This window comes from Clupea harengus, chromosome 5 (assembly GCF_900700415.2).
Source record: "Clupea harengus chromosome 5, Ch_v2.0.2, whole genome shotgun sequence".
NCBI lineage: Eukaryota > Metazoa > Chordata > Actinopteri > Clupeiformes > Clupeidae > Clupea > Clupea harengus.
In genome coordinates this window covers 17886136-17907736 of record NC_045156.1, presented here as the reverse complement: position 1 = coordinate 17907736, position 21601 = coordinate 17886136, and the positions used below count along the sequence as shown (strand labels likewise).

The following is a 21601-nucleotide window of genomic DNA, read 5'->3' as shown; positions in this document are numbered from 1 at the left end:
AAAACAACAGTGATTGTATATTAGACATGCTGACACCTTGATAGCAAATTAAGCCTGTGCAGTGAAGGCCGACACAAGTTTTTGACAGTCGATGAAGGTACAATAATGTGAACTAATACAAATAATTTCGATAATGTTATTGGAAGTTATTAAATGTAACCTTGTAACTGTAAATCAAGTTTTGTAGTTTGAACAGTAATGCATTTACAACCACAGGACGCCCTCTGTCGTCCGAGTTCCTCATTAGAGATGATTTTCCTATAGTCGCTAGTCTTTGTCGAGTACTTCCGTGCCTTGCCTCTCGACTTGCTTCCTGATTATCTGTAGTTACCGTCTTGGTACCCTTCTCTATAAACTAACGTTAGTTAACTATCCTAACTCAGTCTACTGGTACACTGTTGTAGTTAATTGAATATGGCGAAGACCGTTTCGAATACGGGGAAAACGTAAACCATTGTAAAGTTGTATATTCCATACCAGCTATATATCTAGCTAGCTAGCTAGCCAGCTACACCTGCCTAGCCATTCGAGTTAGCGCAGTCAAGATAGCTGAGTGGGCTTGCTATCTGGTCCCTTGTCGCCGCCTCACCTAGCTAACTATCTAGCTAGATAACGTTACCCGGTTTGTTGTCTGAGGAAGGAAATAGTGGAAATCTTTCTCAGATGTCAAAATAAACCATGGAGAACACGGAAAAGGTACAGCTAAGGAGCCATCCACGCAGGTAAGAAATACTTACGGTTTGTTTTCTATCTAGCTGTGTTAGCCACCAAACTAACTAGCAGTTTGAGTGCTTGCTACCTAACGTTACTTAGCTTGAACTTTATAACCCTTAGCTGATCGGCTAACAATAACCAATTGCACATGATTGCAATCATTTCCATGCTTAAGTTACGTAAGCAAGCGAGCTGACAGACTATTTCAGTAATGGTTATTATCTTCTGTTGTCATGACAGGTGACGGTAACTTAGGTGAATAACGTTAGCGGTTGACCACTGTGATCAATGTTAAACCACTTGAGCTCGACTCTCCGTTAACGTTACCAGGTTCTCACGTTGCTACAGTCAGATTTTGTGAAGTTCACTACACCGTTATAGACTTATCTTTGGTAGTGACTATTTGGTTATTTTAAGTAAGGTTAGAGTTCAAAAGCAGAGAAGAACAGAAAACTGTTGATGATGGTTATTGACTTGACAGCTAGGTTGGCCATTTAGTATGCCTCCTGTATTTTTAATCAGCATACTCTCTTGTCTGGCAACCAGCTTTCATAATGTATAGGCAAAGGCATAGGGTTGACAAATAACTTGCATATCCCGCCAGTACACTACTTAGTACTGATAGTAGTTGTTAGATGACAGGAAAGGCTGTTACTACTCGTGTAGAGAAAAAAAGTGTAATGCCGTCAAACAGGCCTGCCGGTACCAGTGCAACAAAGTGGCTCACAAGCCAGAACAGTGATCAGGCTGCTTTGACCTATAGCTCTGGCTTAGTTATTTGGTTGGTATATAGGCTAACCAGTCACATGGACCTGTGAAGTTCTCAATCCTTATCGGCCAGTAGAGGATGGTTTGAGAAGGGTAAAGTACAAGCTCTTGACTTTGCATTTGGTCTTGGTGAATCCTGGGCTATCTGTGTTTAAGTAGGGTTAGGTGGTTAGTGTAGCTAATTCGTATCTGTGTGTGTTTTACAACTGGTCTCTATGTTAAGATCCTCATAGCAATGGGAATTGATATAGCCTAGTACTCACCTTAGGCCATAACTGTGGGATAAGTCTATGCGCTGAGCCTTGTATGGTTTAGACCTTCTCCTGTCACCAGATGAAGATGTTCACCCCTGAGTAGTTTGGTAAATTACTTTGGCTGTATGTAGGTAATGAACATTGTGTTGATCTTCATTGACAGTTTTTCACTGACTGTTGCCACTGGCAGTGCCTCTGCTGTGAACTGGTAGGCTTATCGCCTAGAGCCCTAGACCGATGATGTTTTCATGGAGCAGCTTACAAGCACATTGCATTGGTTTAAGTACATTGTTTGTGAATTGTTTTGAGTAGAGTAAAGTCAAATGTCTTGCGAACGTATTGCACATGTTGTTGACTGGTCTGACATTTCTGGTCTGACCCTTTGAACATGTGGCGTTGGAAATAGTGTAAGCGTGGGGTCTAATCTGGTTTTTTCCCCTTATGAAGAGGCCTTATCTGGAACACTCAGCAGAAAAGAAGAACATAAGGAGTCATTTCCTATGACGGGCCTCGGTAGTTTAGTCATGTTTGTTTTTTAAACAGCCAAAGAGGGAGCATCACATCATTTTTCACAATAGTTCCACTGTCTGGAAAGAAGTATTGAAGTAGATCCTTTGTTTTCAGGGTACCATAGTGGTGGATTTGCTCAACTCCACTTGACCTGTTGACTTCCTCTTTGTCACTACAATGAACACTTACCTCTTCCATGGCCACTTAGACACAGAACACACTTGTACCTCTACCCCTGGAAAAAAATAGACTACATGCAATAAGCTTCATGTTATATCTAATAATATTTTTTTTCATGGCGAGGCAGTATTGATCTATGCTATAATTGTGCTTTAAAGTGAGAGAAAATTACAATACTTTGTTAAGCACAAATTTGTTTCCTAAGTCATGTTATCTCAGACAAGGTTTTAATGTTGCACCATCCCACCCTCCAAATCTCCTGAGTTGTCAGGTTCAGGATGTGTTCAGGATGGACATGGTACCAGAATTGAGGAGAAAATAAAACTTGACTGCATAATTAAGCGATATGACATGAATGAGAGTTGGGTTGGTAAAGGATATCCTCATGGCTGTGCCAATTCATGCATAAGAAGTCACAAGTTTTTAATGTTTTCCTTGTTGGAGAAATGTGTACTTTGATGTTACATGCTTTTTCTCTCTTTTTCCCCTAAAGACAACTTAAAAAGTTGAGCGAAGACAGTTTGACAAAGCAGCCAGAGGAAGTCTTCGATGTATTGGAGAAACTTGGTGAAGGGTGAGTCCTGGTGGTATTTGTATGAGCTCTACAGAAAGATTTACAAATTGAAAACACATTGTGTTGTAGGGGTGGGAATCTCTTGGCACCTCACGATTCGATTCCGATTCAGTGGTCAACGATTCGATTCTAAACCGATTATCGATTCTCAATTCTAAAACGATTATCGATGCATGTCGATTTTTAAATATTTGAGTTTGCTACTCAGAGTTTCAAATCACTTCCTACTTTGTGTTTGATAATTAAAGAAAATCAACAGATGAATTACCTTCTCTATTTTTTATTAGAGAAAAAGCTTTTCCTTGTCACAATTATGACTTTCAATGAACAATGCAATAATCGATGCATTTTAACACAAAATGGATGTGTAAAAAAAAAAAAAAATTTAATTTTTTTTATTTTTAATTTTTAATTTTTTTATTAAAAAAATCGATTATGAACTTTTCTGAATCGAGACGGAATCGTTCTAGAGATAATCGAGATAAATCGAAAAATCGATTTTTTTCCCCACCCCTATTGTGTTGTGTAGTGAGAGTTGCAGGTGAACTATATATATAATATATATATTGCTCTCCATCTAATCTTGGTAGTCTGCTGTTTTTGCAAAATATAAATAGACCGTTAGAGTAACCGCTGACATCCAGTTACCTCCTTTACCCATCACTGAGCATGCCTCTTCACTTCCTCTTACTCAACTTCCTATAGGTGTGTCTTTGTTTTCTCTACTGATGCATGTCTTTTTTTGTTAGTTTTTTCTCTCTCAATCATGTTTAACTCTCAGAATCAAAGTTAGATAGAGGCTTACATCATTACATTTGAACCCTTTTTGCTCTGTTGGTATGAATCAATTTGGTTGTTATCTTTTTTGCAAATATACTAATTTTCGGACTGAAATGCCACAAATCAAACGTCAGGTCCCAAAATTAGGATTCCTTAAGTCAATGGAAATATAACTTTCTTTTAAGCACTTCAGCGCATAGCAAAAGCAATATGTTTAGTTTTTCTTCACACAATGCGCATTAAAGGGACGTTTTGCAGGGTGTTGCCTTTTCCCATGTGAATGGAACTTCCTTTAACTTTGTAAAGGCCACTACTACCCCTGTCTCACCAGAAGTAGCCATACAAAAATCTCTGTGTGCGTCATCATAATTGTTATTGCTGAATGATGCAACCCCCAGCATTACTATAGCCTGCAACTCAAATAGGTCAGTTACATCAGTTATATCATAACCTCAAAGAGAGACTGTGACTATAGTTAGCTGGACCAGAAGAAAGGTTCTGCATGATTAACTCCGCCAAGTAGGTTATGTTTTCACCCATGTCCATGTATTTGTTGATTGATTGATTGGTTGGTTTGTTTGTTAGCAGGATTATGCAAAAAGTTACTGGCATGAACTTGTAGATGTAGTGTAGAATGGGCCCATTGCAAGAATTTAACTGAAAGCCTTTATTGTGTTTGTATTTGCATACAATGAAATGTGGAGCGCTGCTCCTGTTGGTGCCACGAGGGACAACATATAACAACACAACAATATAATAAACTAAAAAGATTTAGAGTAGAACAACGTGCAGTGGTATGAATTACAAGTACACCCCCTGAGGTACATTGCAAATAAATAGAGTAACCCATTCCATTTTGGAGTGGATCAGACTCCTGGGGTGCCTGCATGAATTTATTGTTGCTTTCGCTAACATTTCACAATATATGGCACCTGCACAAATGTAATTTTGCTTTCGCTAACATTGCGAGATGCAACGTTTTCCCCTTGGTGAAAGCGTATTGTAGCAATAAATTCTGTCTTGGTCAGAATAATCAGATATTGTGTGCTTGCGTGGGTGTTTATGTTACCTCAACAGGTCCTATGGCAGTGTGTTTAAAGCCCATTTCAAGGAGACGGGGGAGATTGTGGCCATTAAGCAGGTCCCTGTAGAGTCAGACCTGCAGGAGATCATCAAGGAGATCTCAATCATGCAACAGTGCAATAGGTGATTGCTTTCAGTACCTTCTGTGTGCACCTTGATGTAACAAATGCAGCATTTTAATTAGTATTCTTCTGATATTGTCCTTGAACTTCATATCGTCTCTGGTACTTTGAAAACAAGTCATAACATTTTTCCTTTTGGTTTGTGTCTGTGCAGTCCATATGTTGTGAAGTATTATGGGAGTTATTTCAAGAACAGTGATCTGTGGATCGTCATGGAGTACTGTGGAGCTGGCTCTGTATCTGACATAATCCGGCTACGCAACAAAACGGTGAGACAGAAGTCAACCACTTCCACTGTCCTTACAGAGAAGTGGTTTCGCTGCTGTTGTTCCTCCTGAATAAGCCATTAAAGGCTCTCGCTCACAGACAATATTTGCTTTAAAGATGAAGTGAGCGCATTCCAAAATCTTCAACATCTGTCACAAGAACACCATCCTTGCCCAGAGACCCTTGATTGTTGGACCTAAGATTTTGTTCTTTCAGTGAATTTAATAGATTCAGTGGCATCTATTTAAGAGATGAGAATGGTATGGTGAGAGCTAACCATTATTGTGCTCTGCAGTTGACGGAAGATGAGATTGCCGCTATCCTGCATTCCACTTTGAAGGGACTGGAGTACCTTCACTTCATGCGGAAGATCCACAGGGACATCAAAGCTGGGAACATTCTGCTCAATGCTGAGGGACACGCCAAGCTTGCTGACTTTGGAGTGGCCGGACAGCTAACAGTAAGATTGTCTCACAGTATCCCGACTGTAACGTTAATCACACTTTTAATTGTTTTTGTAGTTATGCTTTCATATCAGATGTCCTAGGTCTTAACAATCTTCACCTTGTGCCATTTTTCTTTGTCTGCCAGGACACCATGGCAAAACGCAACACGGTTATCGGCACACCATTCTGGATGGCTCCTGAGGTGATCCAGGAGATCGGCTACAACTGTGTGGCAGACATCTGGTCTCTGGGCATCACAGCTATAGAGATGGCCGAAGGCAAGCCTCCCTACGCAGACATCCACCCGATGAGGGTGAGTATTTTTCGTTGTAAACATGCGTTGTAAACAGCCTCAGGAGGGGGCCTGATTCTGTAGTATCTTAGCAGACCATTGCTGTATTCTGTAAACTGTAATGCAACACAGTCCTGCATAGAGACAATTCTGGTCAGGCACTTTGGTTTCAAAAGTCAAAGCTTTTACTTTTGTTTCCTAAAACAAAAGGTTTGATGATCTTCTCGGTATGGAAAGACCTCTCTAATATCATGTGACTTCTCTTTTTTTTTTTTTTTTTTCAAGGCAATTTTTATGATCCCCAGCAATCCTCCCCCTACATTCAGAAACCCTGACCAGTGGTCTGAACCTTTCAAAGAGTTTGTGTCACAGTGCCTGGTGAAGAACCCTGAAAACAGAGCCACGGCCACCCAACTTCTGCAGGTACATCAATCACCCTTTGCTCTTTCTCTCTCTCTCTCTCTCTCTCTCTCTCTCACGCACCCACACGCACACACGCACACACGCACACACGCACACACACACACACACACACACACACACACACAGTTACACCGACACAGTTATGCAGCCTGTCTTTCACTGTACTTTACTCACTTTTCATCTCTTTTATGTCTCTATCGGGTCTGTTTTATATTTTTTCATATTACATGGTAGTGATTCCCTCAACACCAATTTTTTTATTTTTATTTTTCTCTGCTACCTCTAATTTCCCTCAGTATTTCAGCTTGTTGTCTTGACTGCGTATTTATGGTGTTAATATTCTCCCTCCTCCGTCCCCTAGCACCCGTTCATTAAGAGCCCTAAGCCCGGCACCATCCTGCGAGCTCTGATCGCAGACGCCGTGGAGGTTAAGCTGAAGAAACAGGAGGCCCAGCAGAGGGAGCAGGATCAGGATGAGGAGGAAAATTCGGTATGGGGTTCAGCCGCACACTCCCCACTTAAAGGGGAATAGAAGAGCACAACGTTTAGAAACCTTGTAAGCTAGGGAGAGATTCATCAGAGCAGTGCACAGCCGTCTGCTCCCTAAATGTAAGCCCTGAGTTTGCATTCATTGTCTTTGTTAGGAGCTTCACACACTCAGCTGTGTAGGTTTGTTGTCTCTGCCTGGCGAATACTTTCCACTCTTACGGCCTTCTTTGTGGCCTGAGCCTTTTGTAATTGGATTAAAACTGGGCTAGGAGCATAGCCAATGAGCATTAATCCAAATTATATTTATTGTAATCGAATCACAACCAGACTCAAAGATCATTCTTGGGGGGTCCCCATTAAAGACCTATGTGACATCAGCCTATCACAATTTCTCCATGCAAGTTCTGTTTGAACGGAACCAAACGAAAATACATGGTCACTTGACAGTACTCACTAATTAGAACTATAAACCAGTGCCGACAAGCCCTCTTGAATTACTTGTTTAAAGACCGAATTCTGAGCGAAAAATGAGCTGGTGACACACAGTCTGGTTTTATACAGTTTGCCATTATCTATTATCCAATATCTAATGTCCAATCATGGAATATAATACAAAGTTCAGAGTGTCCAGCATTAGTAATGGGTAGGACATCAAATGTTCTCAGTGATTTGGGCAGATATCTTACTCGTTTGTGTCATTTATCACTTGCTGTCTTTTTGATACAGTTAAAATTCACTTTGTTTGCATGTGCATATATATTAAACCAGGACGAAGACGAGGTGGACCAGGGCACCATGGTTCGAGCGGGCACCTCTGACTTGGGCACCATCCGGGCAGCTGGATCTCTGGGCAGTTCGGCGGGCACCATGATTGACAGCGGCACCATGGTATCTCAAATGGGCACAATGGTCATCAACTCGGATGATGAAGATGAAGATGCAGGAACAATGAAAAGTAAGTGAGACTTACATTCAGGTTGCCTCCACACTTAATATGTCTGTGTTATGGGAAACATTCCCAGTCATTTTGGAGGGGTTTGTGATTGTCATATTGAAGGCTATTGGGGTTGAAATTAATTGAGTCCTTTCTTGCTTGGCTGTGGCTGTCTTAATTGGTATAGTTGGTGACACTTGAGAGAGAGAATAAATTGCTGCAGTATATCCAGGGTGAATTAATATCATATAATGAAAGTACATTCTTTGTACATCCAGGGAGTTCAGACAACAATCTTACCTGCATATACTGTAGCATGTACTGTATTTTTGATAGAACAAGTTTTGTCCCATTTATATGAATATCGCCATTGACATTTTTGGACAAATGATATATTGAAATCATTTTGAAATTGAGTGCCAGCATGCCCTGTGGCCCTACTGGACCAGGTTGTGGTACATCTCACGTAGGTCAGTTAATGAGTTATCCACTAGATGTCAGTACTGTTTCATTACATGGGAAGGTGTTTTGGCGTGAGGGAATGTGGTGGGTTTTCTCGCCCCTTGTAAAACTAGTTTATGGTAATACCTATTACATTTCACATGCAAATTAACTGTCAGTGTTTTGAAAAATAAATGATGCTATAGAGGGGTTTTATGCATTTGCATCTAAGTACTACTCACTTACTAGACTTTTCTTATGGAGAATTATGATGGGACTCTTTTAGTAATGTTTACTCTTAAGAAAAGGTTCCCTTTAAGTGGAAAATCATGTAGATGCTGATGCGCACTGTTTTCTTTAATAACTTTTACTTTATTGAAGAGCACTCCCTGGAGAAATTTGTAAAATGGAGTAGCCTAAATGTTAACATGTTTGGCTTACTTACACACTCCCATCCATTGTTCTAGGGTTAGATCATAATGCTAATCAGTCATCAGTCACCACATCAAAATGGGCAGTGATTGCCTTAGCAGAGGAAGCTCTATAGGCCCTAGAGCAGGGGTACTCAATAGGCGGACTCCGGTCCGGATCCGGACCCAGACGCAATCAAATTTGGACCGAAGCCAAAAGCAGCATTCTAATTTAATCATGATCCAAACGAGTTTTCATTGGTGTGTGATTTCGCGCTATATATTTTTTTCCTACTCGATGTGGTTTCTATCTTCTGTGTCCAATCCAGAGGTCCAATCAGGAGCTGTAATAACAACATGTGTGTGTCAATGGCAACAACGCAGAAAACGAAAAGTTGATTCCAAAAATCGCGAATTTAAGACAGAGTGGACTGACAAGTATTTGCCTGTGGGGAGCACAAAACCGATGTGTTTAATCTGCAACGAGACGGTTGCCCTAGTCAAAAGTGGTAACGTGAAACATCACTATGAAACAAAGCAGGCACACTTCAAACAAAATTACCCCCAGAACTCTGAGGTAAGGGCCAGAAAAATAAAACCAACTGCAATCATCATACCAAGCAACATGCATTGTAATAGTTAGATCAGCCACACAACAAGAGAGTGCATACCTCAACATACTGTTGTGAGTCTGCCTTTTCAACCATGAATATAGTGGAGCACTCACAGGAGCACACTCACTAATGAACACTTACATCAGTGCCTCCGCCTGGCCTTCACACCTTTTATGCCCAAAAAGCACAAAAAAGCTGTCACCTTTCACACAAATAAGGCCAGACCACATCACCTTTTGTGCATATTTCGAACGTTTTTGTTGGAGTTATATTTTTGGATTTTGACCGTCACTGTTCCGGACCCTGGACTAAATGGAAATTTGTAATTGAGTACCCCTGCCCTAGAGGATGCCAAACATGGCTGACATTACCTCATTGTTGTAGCCAACTACCGTTATACAAAGTATCTTTAAGGCAGCATTAAGAGTGTGTAAATTATAGTGAGATCAAGATATCAATGGCGGCCCACTCTGAGGAGCAGTTTTATCTCCAGATTGATTTTGAATTACATGCTTGCTCCTTCCTGCATTAATGGTGCTCTTATACACCCTTCCTTCCTGATGAGAACATTATATTCTCAGTTGCTCTTCCATTTTAAAGGTATTGATACAGCAAAATAGCCATCTCTTTGTTTTGCTTTTACTGTTTTACTTCCATTTTAGGGCTTTATTTAAACATATACATTTTTCTAGCTTATGTATCTGTGCAAATTTGCGTGCTCACCTGCAGACTGTAAACATCTGTTTGTGGTTACTTTCTGTTAATGTTGATTTACGTGGTATATTTATGACTTCTATGTGGATAAATAGTTTTTTCACATATTCACAATCGTAAATCCTCAGGCATTGTTTTGTTGCAGTAAACAGACTGCTGATGTTGTGGGCTCTCTTTTTAAAGTCAGTTTAGTGCTCCTCAGTGTGTTCCGCTCCTGTTGCAGCACAGACACATTGGTGTCTGCTAGCCTAAATGAAACCTATCTATCAGAATCGAAACAGAAGCTGGATTTGCCCTCAGATACCAAGTGGTGAGAAAATCAGATTTGTACAGATCGTCAAATTGCTGTAAAGCTGACGTTTCTTAAGAAACCTGCACCTGGAAACCCCATTTCCCCTCTAAAATTAAATGTCCCTTCTAGTCACATCCTCTTGGTGACAGATCTGCATTCAGTCCATCAGACTGTGGCCCAAAATAAGTTATTGATTTTCACTAATGGCACTTGGAGAATTAAATGGCAGTTAGTTAGAATTGGCAGGTTCCGGAAAGAGACACTCAGGATAGAAATGGTAGCCAGTGGTATTAGCCTAGTCATATCCAGCCCAATGACATCAGTAATGTTTTAAGACTTATTGGAAGTCCAGTACCTTAAGTACTTCTCAAAAAGATAAGAATATAAATGAATATTAAATGAATGGCCTTGAATTATAGTCAGCCTTCTCTATAACCTCACCAAGGTATTCCATCCACTCTTTTATACTGGCCACTGTGAAGCATACCAAAGGCATTAAGCTAAGATCTGTATGGATTCGGTTCACCACCTCTCGTATGCCTGACACCAAATCTGCACTTAACATTGGCTTGACATTTAAACTTAACATGCATTACTTAGCCTACTAGTTTCCATGCACCCCTATGTAATGTGTGGTGGAGGTGGCGGGGAGGTTGGTCTTGCTTTAGTTTCAGATTTAATTGTGTTTTTGGTGAATAATCCACAATTCCTCCAATTGGAGTCTCCCACGAGGTGTCTGCTCAGGGTGGTATCCATGGTAGTAGAAGGAGAGTTGGATTGCATTGGATTTAAACTAATAATATAATGAGTAATGCCAGGAAATAACGATGAGTCATAGGCTGATCAGAATTTCAGGGAATTGAAGTGCATGAGAAGATAATTCAACTGTATTACAAAATGAGAATGAGAAATCTATGCATTTCACAAAACTTAAAGGTAGTATATGTAAGCCTGGCTAGCTCTCAGCTAGTGAGTTAAAGGATTTCATTGCCGAGCAGATTGGAGGCAGTATATTACTACAGTTGTGCACCCCTACCTTCTCTCCCTTTGCAGAGGTAACCAAATAGTCTGGCCATCTGGCGGAGACTATAGGCTACATGTAGTATGACAACATTTGAAGAGGACCTATTATGCTTTTTCAGTTATTCCCTTTCCATTAGAGTGTTATATAGCTGTTTTGTGCATGTAAACTGGCTTGCAGAGTTACTCTCTCCACCAGAAACAACTTTTCTCAGCTGCTCCTTTGAATTTCAGCCCTTTTCTTTTGTTACAAGATGACGCAAGTCGTAACACAACCAGCTGTCGTAGCTGACCAATCAGACTCTCTGGGCTCTAACAGAGCATTTCAAACAGGGGGTGAATAGAGATGTATATAAACCATAGAAATCATAATTCTTGCATATCCTATGCTGCAAGTTATATCCTATAAATCGTTTATTTGTCAACATCAGCCAAACGTGCTTTTGACGAACAGAATTGTCCCAGTATGTTGAATAAGCCTACTTAACCTTCTTAAGGTTGCTGGCATTTACCATCACATTATATCAAACCTTTGTTGGCTTAGGCTGCGTATGTTCCCAATAGATTATGCCTTCCTCATAGATTAGCTATTCATGTCTGTGTGTTCTGTTCAGATTGAAGCATCATAGAAAATGAAATGTGATTTGATCAAATCCGTTTTCTGTCTAATGGGAGTAGGAAGTAGTTGGATTTTGTGATGAATCAGTAAAATATACAATAAGATATGTTCAAGGATACATTTAGTGTTTTGTATGAGCATTATTAACAGAAATGTTGACCGGCCATTTTTCAATTTATCAAGCAAAAACCAGATCTGCACTTGCATTAGTAATGTGGAAATATTGCCTACTGTGTTGAGACTATGCCAGCATTACAGATGTCTCAGGAGTCTCCTGATCTGTTCTTTTGTGTAGTTGTATTAATAGTTTCATAACTTGAAGACTGATGTTATGTAGTTCCAGTGCAAAACCAACCTCTTGTGCATTGCTTAGTTGTGCACTAAATCTACTCTAAAGAGGGAAGAGTGGGCAAGACAATAAGGAAATGTCTGAATAATTTAAGAGCCTGTGAATAAATGATAAGCAGAGGGTCTTAGCTCAGTGGGGGGTTTGAGGTGTTATTTGTGTCAACATGAGGTCTTTTTGCACATATGGATTATGCGCATGAAGTGGGTACACGTATGATTGACCTTCCAAGATGCATGTTCATGTTCTTAAGGTTCCTCCCAACTGTCCACAAGGTTACTGCGGTGGAACGTCAAAGCCAAAGCCCATTTAATCCGGCTATAGAGTGAAACCATTAGAAAGGCCACATAAACCTATTACTCAGGCCATGGCCTGCCTAATGGAGCACTGTAATGACCACAGAAATTAAGTGTTGTCTCATAAAAATACAATGATTCATATCAAGCGTCCTGTGGTTATATGTGCAGAATACAGATAAGAAAGTGGTCAGACATCTTAGGCCTGTGCTTCTTATACAGCACTTCAGCTTCAGTCAGGGAACAACTGCTTAATGCAGATGTCAAGAACTGTTGGTGAATACACACACGTGGTATCATCAGACTTGTGGATGGTTTTGTGGAGTTGTTCTTCTGTAATGACATCTCTGCCTTGTGCTTGTTCTTCAGGGAGAGAGGAGACCATGCAGCCAGCCAAGCCGTCGTTCCTGGAGTACTTCGAGAAGCAGGAGAAGGAGAAGGAGTCCAACAACCACGGAGAGTCTCAAAACGTAGCCAACAATGCAGATAAAAGCAAGATCCCAGCAGAAGTAGACATGGAGGTGGTAAGTGAAATGTTCATTGCAAACAGTCCCAGGTATGTTAAAGGCCAGTCTCAGACAGGTAATTCATTTCAGCAAGACTTACCTGGAACATGGCTGACACACAAACCCCCTTTTTTACCTACCCCTTGAAGCCACACATTAAAAACATGCCCATGCGCACAGAGCAGATGAGTATGTCAAGGAGGAGACTACTTTTAGTGCTGTTGTCTGAGTCACTGCCATGTCAGCGTGGTTCCTGATGTCCTGGAAAATCAGCAAACAGATGAAACTTAAGTTGAGGGAATGTAATGATGACATGAAGTTACATGTGTTTTGGATTTGTAATAGCCCTGACGTCGCATTGTGTAAAAAAAAAAAACAACATTTTTATTTTTAGTAAACAAACCTAAAATATTATAGTTAGTAAGAGACCCAGGCAGTGGTGGAGGAAGTACTGAAGTTTAGTACTTAAGTAAAAGTACAAGTACCCAGGAAGATAAAAGTAAAAGTAAAAGTACTACATCAACAATCCTACTTAAGTAAAAGTAAAAAGTACTTACTTTTAAATTTACTTTAAGTGTTAAAAGTAAAAGTACTCACGCAATGGGTTGTCTCTCAATGTCTAGGCTGTGCCATTTTGATAAAGAAATAGCTACTGGTAATAAATGCCTCTACAGATGTCACTACTAGTAATAATTATAAGCAACAACATTTGTTAATTGGAAAGGTTGGTGTACTTATTGTGCCTACCATCTGTAATACTGTTCACACTATATCTTATAATTCTGCGGATGACAAGTTATCTACCAGGGATTATTTGCAAAGTTAATACCATTAAGCCAAACCAATAAAGACACCATGTGATATCTTTAAATCTTTTATTTAATTGTAAACGTGTAAAAAAGGGAAACATGGAACATGAAAAACAAATGTGATTGTAAAACTTGCCAGAACAAGGCACGCTAGCTTGACATAGCTAACCTACCAGCTTTATCTTACCACTATGTTAAATATATAATGAAGGTCCAATCATGTTTTTTTTTATGCTATTGCTGTATGTCAACATGCATTTCGCTAGATAACATTATAATATCATGTCAGTAAACGAATTAAATACATATATCAATATTCAAAAGTCAGGGACATTAACTTAGCATAGCAATCACTCTGCTTACCTCGATATGCTACTTTAAATTTGAGGGCGAATTATTGAAGGCTAGCAACTCCTTTTTTTTTGAGGGAGACAGGAAATGCATTGAAACCTCCAGGAGTCATTCTTGGGGCCTTTGAACTCGAACATATCTTTTAAATAGGGCCAAGGGTGGCTCATATCAGAGGGCTCAGTTCAGGCCGACTCTGGATCCATGTTGAATAGGCAGTAGTCAGGCTGAATCTTCAACTATAACAGGCAAAGCTACCGCTAGTGCTGCTGCCAAGCGCGAACTCTGATATCATTGGAGTTGATAGAGCCACCTGATTGGTTTAAACTTCCAGAACAGCAACGCAATCCATAGTTTGGTGTAGGCAATATTTTGGCGAAACTATGTTCATAAAATGTAACGAGTAACAGCACATATTGTAGAAATGTAGCGAAGTAAAAGTATAGATAATAGCTAAAAAATGTAATGGAGTAAAAGTAAAAAGTATGCACTATTATTTTTACTTAAGTAAAGTACAGATACGTAAATATTTACTTAAGTAAAGTAACGAAGTAAAAATACTTCGTTACATTCCACCACTGGACCCAGGTAAGTGTGAGTTGACTGTATCTCTGAGTTCAATCAAGTCATATCGGAATGGTCTGCGGAGAAGCCACAAAAAGACTTCTATCTTTGTCACGGTACCATCGGTTGTAAAGAAAAGGTCTTTCATTCAGACAGGCTTTCAGATTTTCGCATGCCTCAAGAAACAAATACATTCCTGTGTCATTCCACATCACCTGTATTGGCTCTGGGACTATATATATTTTTATCACATTTATATCACATACGCCGCCTTTTTGGAGGTGAATGATTGATGGTCTGTGACATCCTGAGGACAGTGACTTTGTTCTCTTCTGTAGTCTTGTCACAGAGGTTTGTTTTTCAAGCTCACCGTAACAATGATACACAGTGACAGAGTACTGAAGACGGCACAGTTGCCTCATCAGATGAACACACAGGCTCTGGGAGTTTTTCTGTTCTGTTCTGTTCATTCTGTGTTTTCGAAGGTCAAAGAAGTCCTGCAAAAGTTTCTCTCCCTGGTGCTATGCAAACAGCCTGTTGTAGAAATGTAGTAGCCTATTATTGCAGGAATAAACTGTATCACACTTCATGAAGGCTCAGCCAGGAGTGAATCCTCCGAGGTGTGAACATGTTTAGTATTTGAAGTGTCAGTTGTTAGAATTGGTCTGCTGACTTGCTGAAAGGGAATGGTGGCGTGTCCTATTTTTAGGCCCCTTTCAAGCAGTCATTTGCTTTTATTTCTGGCCCGACTTGACGCTCTTTGTGAAGCAATGTCTCCAAACTGTATTGACATCTTGAGATGTCTGTCTGAAGGAGCTTTGAGAATCACAGCAACGCTCGTCAGTAGCCCACAAGCCTCTCCTCATCCACAAATAAAATGTACTGCTTTGGGGATATACAGTGCAGTGCTTAAGAGCCCTTACAGTTAATAGAATTTCGTTTATGCATGGTGGGCTTGTGGTTTTAGTTCTTCTAGTGCTTCTCCTCTTGCAGCGTGTGCGGTGAGCTTGCAGTGAGCCTTTGCAATGCCTTGCCATTCAATTAACCAGTTCAACTAATGGATTGATTTAGTTATGTGGCTATAGCCTAGTAACGCTTAAAGCTGGTGCAGCCATTTCCTACAGCTAATCCTTTGCCACGGTTTAATGACTGCCTGCGGTATGAATGCACTCACTGCAGGGTTTTCAGCTGTGCCAAGAACTGAATCTCACTACAGTGTGTGATCATCAAACAAGTTGTATGTATAATTTTCAATACATCAGCCAGAGTGGATGTAAACAGAGTATTCAGACATTGCTGACGAGTGCCTTTAAAGATGTGGAAAGTCTTTAGAGTATACTCCCCTTGCTCTTGACTCAGTTTTTTCCTGTTTCAGTCTTAACTCCTCTTCCCAGACAATAACATCATTTCAGATGTATTCATTTTAATATGGTGTAGATCATTTAAAACTCACCATCTAAATTGTACTGATTGTAGATTATTTTACTCTAAAATTGAATATGCTTGTTTTTCAAATTAGTAATGAGTCTTTGAAAGTATAATTAATGTTTATGTGAAATTACAGCATTTCACATTTGTAGAAATACACACTAATTATAATTGTTAACTTATTGCAAACATGTAAGTGCCTTTTTATTTGTTGTGCAATAAAGCTACATTTAAATTTAGTAATTTACCGTATTATAGTAGTTGAACCATTCTGAAAGTGCATAACAGTATGTTCTCTACAGGGAATGTGTAGTGTGCTGCAACAACCTTAACGCATAGAAGATAAGATTGGCTTCAGTCTATTGATCTGATATATTTTTGTCTCCTACAATGACCCTGTAAGATGATCCATGGTTTGTAAGACCATTTGCCTTATCTTTTTTTCTGGACACAGTATGTAACAGTACAATGACTTCACAGATCATTGATCTCAGTGGCCATAAATTGTGACGTATATTATTATATTTATATATAACTCATTTATTTACTTATTAGCTTATGTTCTGCTATTTATCCTCTCCTGTCTTTATTTGTGACAAAGAACATAGTATTACAATAAAGAAAAATGTAACCCAGTAGAGGTAGTTGTGTGTCAGTCAGAATGCCATTGAAATGCTTTAGTCCTAAATTACAGCTAGCCATGCCAAAAGCACCTGTTATTTTTTTCCCCGTAATGGAACCATTCCTTTCAACTTGGACCTGAAGTTTTTCTTGGCCATATCAGTAGCCAATCTATTCAATCTTAATAGAATTAATTTGAGGCAAGCCACCACTAAATCTTCATTTCCCTTTCCTTGTTAGCAAGCACCATGACTGACATTGTGCCAATTCTAAAAGTTTCCTTCAGCAAACTGTTACTGTCGGTGTACATGTAAGTGTTCAGGCTGTAAAGTGCAATGCATCCATCAGTTGAGCCCTTCACAGAAGTAACTCCAGCTATAGGTTAGTATAGAGGCATTGTGTAACTTCAGAAAGCCCACAAATATATAGGCATCGCCTCTGTAGTCTGTATATAGTTAGATACTCTACAGCAAAGTACAACATGTCCTTTTCTACACTTCCTTAGAGTTTGTAGACGTACGCAGAGTCTATGTAATTCCGAAATGAGTTGGTACCTGACATTAATTCCCTGACTTCTCTGGTTAGTGCAGGGTATGCCTTTTCCCGCTCACCCTTGCTGAATGACTGTTCAATCTGCTTCTTCTTAGCCTGAAGGGTCAAGACTCGTCACTTAGCACAAAGATACCAAGGTCACTGTTATTTTTTCCTCCCATCGATCAGGGCAATAAATAGCCACAAACTGTGCTTGTCGGAGCCGCAAGGAATCCACAGAGGGAAATGTAATAAAACACAAGGCCATGACCCAGGTTTACTGAGCTCGTTGCTGATGGTGTGAAATTGCTGTGACATTGGTGTTTGGGGCAACAACTGTTCTGAGACCTATGCCCTGGGTCAAGCTGTTTTTGTCCATCAAGTCTACATCGTTTTGATTTGTCGACACAAGACCATGTTGTCTTTTTCATCCACTGCCTCGATTGCATCCTTACCGGCACAGTGTATGTAGTTGCTGTTTTTAATGGCTTGCTGTTGAATGTGGTGCAGAAGAACTTCCATGACATTTTAGGTTTGTGTGCAGTGGACTCTGCCCTGATGGTGGTTGTGTGTGTTTCTGTAGATGCGCTCGTGGAGCGTGGAGGAACTGAGGAGGAGGCTGGCATCTCTGGACCCTCAGATGGAGCAGGAGATCGAGGAGATTCGTCAGCGCTACCAGACCAAGCGCCAGCCCATCTTGGATGCCATCGAGGCCAAGAAACGGCGGCAGAAGAACTGAGCCGCCACAGCCAGCCACTCAAGGCCGTGATTACTTCTGAAGTTTGATCGAACACATTCCACGCTGCCTGGCATGCAGACTTGCTCGTTAAGTTATTTCAGTGCACTTGAAATTCATGTTGTTATTCTCTGTAGGTACTGCTAGATTGCGGCTGTGGATGGTACTGTATTATTTCACTAGCAGGAGGGTCAAAGTTGCATTTTTGTCTGCCATACACTGAATTGTACTTATTTTCTTAGTTTTGTCAGGTTTTTTTCTAGTTCTGTCATAATGACTGGTACGAACTGATGGTTCTTAGCATCCCTTTACTGTAATCTGCCATTATAGAGCAGGTCTTTTTTCAGCTTCATTTATTTTTCGGTGTAGTATCCTTGCAGCCATTCTATCTCAGTGCTTTGTTCAGGCGTACATAGTGGACCACAGAGAAACTGTCCAGAGCACTGAAACCTTATATAAGTCAAGCACTGTAGCAGCAAATTAGACTGATGGATTGCAAATGGATTGTACTATGCTGGAGACACTGCTTTTTCATGCCTTTTCCTTGACTGTAAAAAAGCTAGATTCTTAAAGGGTTTGAAAGCAGTCTTCACAAAACAGACATGTTCAGGCCTCATCCTGTTTAAAGTGCTGACTAAAAACGTTGCATTCATATGGATTTTCTGGTGAAGTGCGTATGCTTGTGGTCAAATGATGTAAAGAGCTGTGCCCAAAGCTAAAACAGTTATACACAAGTTACAAGTTACAAACAAGTTCAAAACAAAATCATGCACGCTCATCATAAACCTAAGGAGTGTATATCTGCCAAGTCAGAGCCAGTGAACATAACAGCCCAAAAAGAGGAATCACACATCAGTTACAAAGCCAGTGTTGAAAAGTGAGGGAAACAATAATTTTGTATACAGTACAAGGGAACAAATCTTAATACAATATTGCTTCTTGGTCTGTGTGAACCAGTGAATAATAGTGCACTTCATTGATTTATTGCACTGTGCATATTTTAAATATATGTCTAGTTGAGTAACAGCACAGTTGAAATTTTGCTATTTTTCTACCAAGAAAAGATTTTGAAAGCCTTAGGAACTTATTTTTTTTATACTGAAATTGTATATCGTTCCACTTTGAAAACGGAATACATATCTGGCATTTATTTTCAAACAGGATTTGCATGTTTGTGCGCATAGCCTCTCAGGTTGTATTGTCTCAGGTGATTTTATAGATATTTCATAGTTATATGAATACATATGTACTACAAACGAGTACAATTCTATCCACGATTATTATGTCCTGCTGATTTTAAAGGGAAGATGCATGTATTTATTTTCAATTGCCTTATTATGTGCTGTTTTTGACCTATTATGATGTCTTAAAGCATTGGGTTTGGTATCTATTGAATTGTTACATGTTATGAAATGATTACCTCCAATGTACCCCATGTGACTGCCATAAGGACCTTGTGGAGAACTATTTGAAACCAGCCTTATATATTCGTGGCCCATCACACTGTTTGTGTAATTTTAGGATTTGACTCTGAAAATGGGCTGTTGTTTTCCCCTGATACAAGTCCTGGCTCGTAGATTGAGGTAGCCATTACTGGAAAGATTTTCTTCATATAATGTGAATGATGTGCTGTTGCTACTATTAGTTTCCTTGGTTGTGGAATTAAGTTCTGACTGGCCCTGCCTTAAATTACAAAAGAAAATATCTAAAGAAATTGTCATTGTTTTGCATTTAGAGTTTGCCTGTTTTAAATTGTCTGTAAAATTAAACCGACCCCAGTTTATCCGTGGAATGTTTAATTGTGTTGAAACTGAATGGGGAAAGAACGTTTTTTTCCCAAGCCCTCTTATATATCGCCTTGGTCGCCAGTTGCATTTCTTAAAGTGGAAAAAAAAAGTTTGTTCTCCCAGGGGTTTTATCGCTTACTGATGTCTTATATCCAAATAGCCCAGATGAATATTTAATAAGGTCAATATTTGACTTTGAGCTGGACTACGATGCACTGTCTGGTGCAGTGGTGTTTGTTTCATAGACTCCCTTCAACTCAACCGCCCTCATCCTGCCTTTTGTCCCATCCCACACCCATCTCGTCTTGTCAGATACAGATTAGGATCACTACTCTAAAAGCGGGCAGTGCACATAGCTACCAAAAGAAAAGGGACATAACATCACAAGTACTCTTTATTAGATATATTTGTTAAATACGTCATATCCCTATGTTGCAGTACAGACTACTTTTCTGATGAAACCTCGAAATGAACACACCGATGTGTAGCCTAGGTCTTGCCAGTGAAACCATTTCTCTTCTAGCCTGTCAGACCATGTAACAAACTAATGATCCATTCTCACATTACACTTAAGTTTGCTTAGGCCATTTAGGGACAAACGTATTATAAATGAATGGCAAAAGCAATTTTTTCTGCCAATTCATTGGTGTCTCATGCAGTTTTAACGGTTGCAACCCAGCACTTCTATACATCCATTAATGTTATTCACACCGCCTCTGGAGAGATATTGACTGAAGCTGTTGCAAGAAATTATTTTTTATTTCTGTTGGGTGGTCAGGAGCAGTTTACAACCATTTCTTGTATCCCTTAAGTAGGCACTACACAGCATTGTGATGCTTTATGCAAGGTAGATCGTAACTGAAAAATTGGAGAGTATTTCATATTAACCACTGCCTGCAGTCTATAAGGGGTTAATGGCACAGGTAGCAAGCACAGTTGCTACACTATTTCTAACCTAGCATACATACATGAACCATGTCATGCATTCTGAATTGTGTGGACTGTTATGACATGTAGCAATGTGAATGCTTGTTTTGGAATACAGTACCTGTTGTATAGAGGAAGATAAACAATGTGGAATCTAGCATAAGCGACAAACACATTGATCTTTATGCATTATCTGTTCAATGATGCAAAAGACCAAGGGCCCTATTTTAATAGAGAAAGGTGCCCATGCAATCACAATGACTTATTGCAAGGTTAAAAGGTCTGGCCGACAGCAGTTGCTATTTTTGTTTGCACGCACTATCCGCCCAAGGGTTGGGTCAAGTCCAGTATAAATAGGAGGATGATATCAATTTGAACCTTCCCTTAGTCTAATGGAAGATTCCAACCAACACACACCTGAAGAAATGTTTAGGTTTTCTTTTATGTTTTTTTGAGAAACTATTAGCTAGGGGTGGGCAAGCTAGACAATAGTGAATGTTACCTACATATGGAGGCGTTTAAAGTTGCAATAAAAACATTCAACATGTGCGATATGTATGAGTGCTTACTCTTAAGACTAGATTTGTTTCATGGATCTCTTAAAAACTGTGACAGTTTTCAAACTGTCTGACATAACAGTAAAATGATTGGCACTAGCAGACAATTCTAGAGTTCTACAATTCTAAGTGCCAAATCTCTGTGACCAGAAATTCAGATCTTACTAAAACCTCTCGATGTGCAACATATGATGCAAGT

General features: G+C 39.8%; 1 protein-coding gene across 1 annotated transcript; it reads left to right on the top strand.

The window, feature by feature from the left end:
- The first annotated feature begins 263 nt into the window (after positions 1-263).
- LOC105901859 (serine/threonine-protein kinase 4-like) lies at positions 264-21394 on the top strand. The gene is made up of 11 exons (XM_012829358.3): positions 264-722; positions 2920-3000; positions 4858-4986; positions 5140-5254; positions 5548-5712; positions 5844-6011; positions 6276-6413; positions 6775-6903; positions 7671-7857; positions 12958-13112; positions 17979-21394. The coding sequence occupies exons 1-11, from the start codon at positions 679-681 to the stop codon at positions 18132-18134; spliced, it is 1467 nt and encodes a 488-aa protein (XP_012684812.2). The 5' UTR covers positions 264-678; the 3' UTR covers positions 18135-21394.
- The last annotated feature ends 207 nt before the right edge of the window (positions 21395-21601 follow it).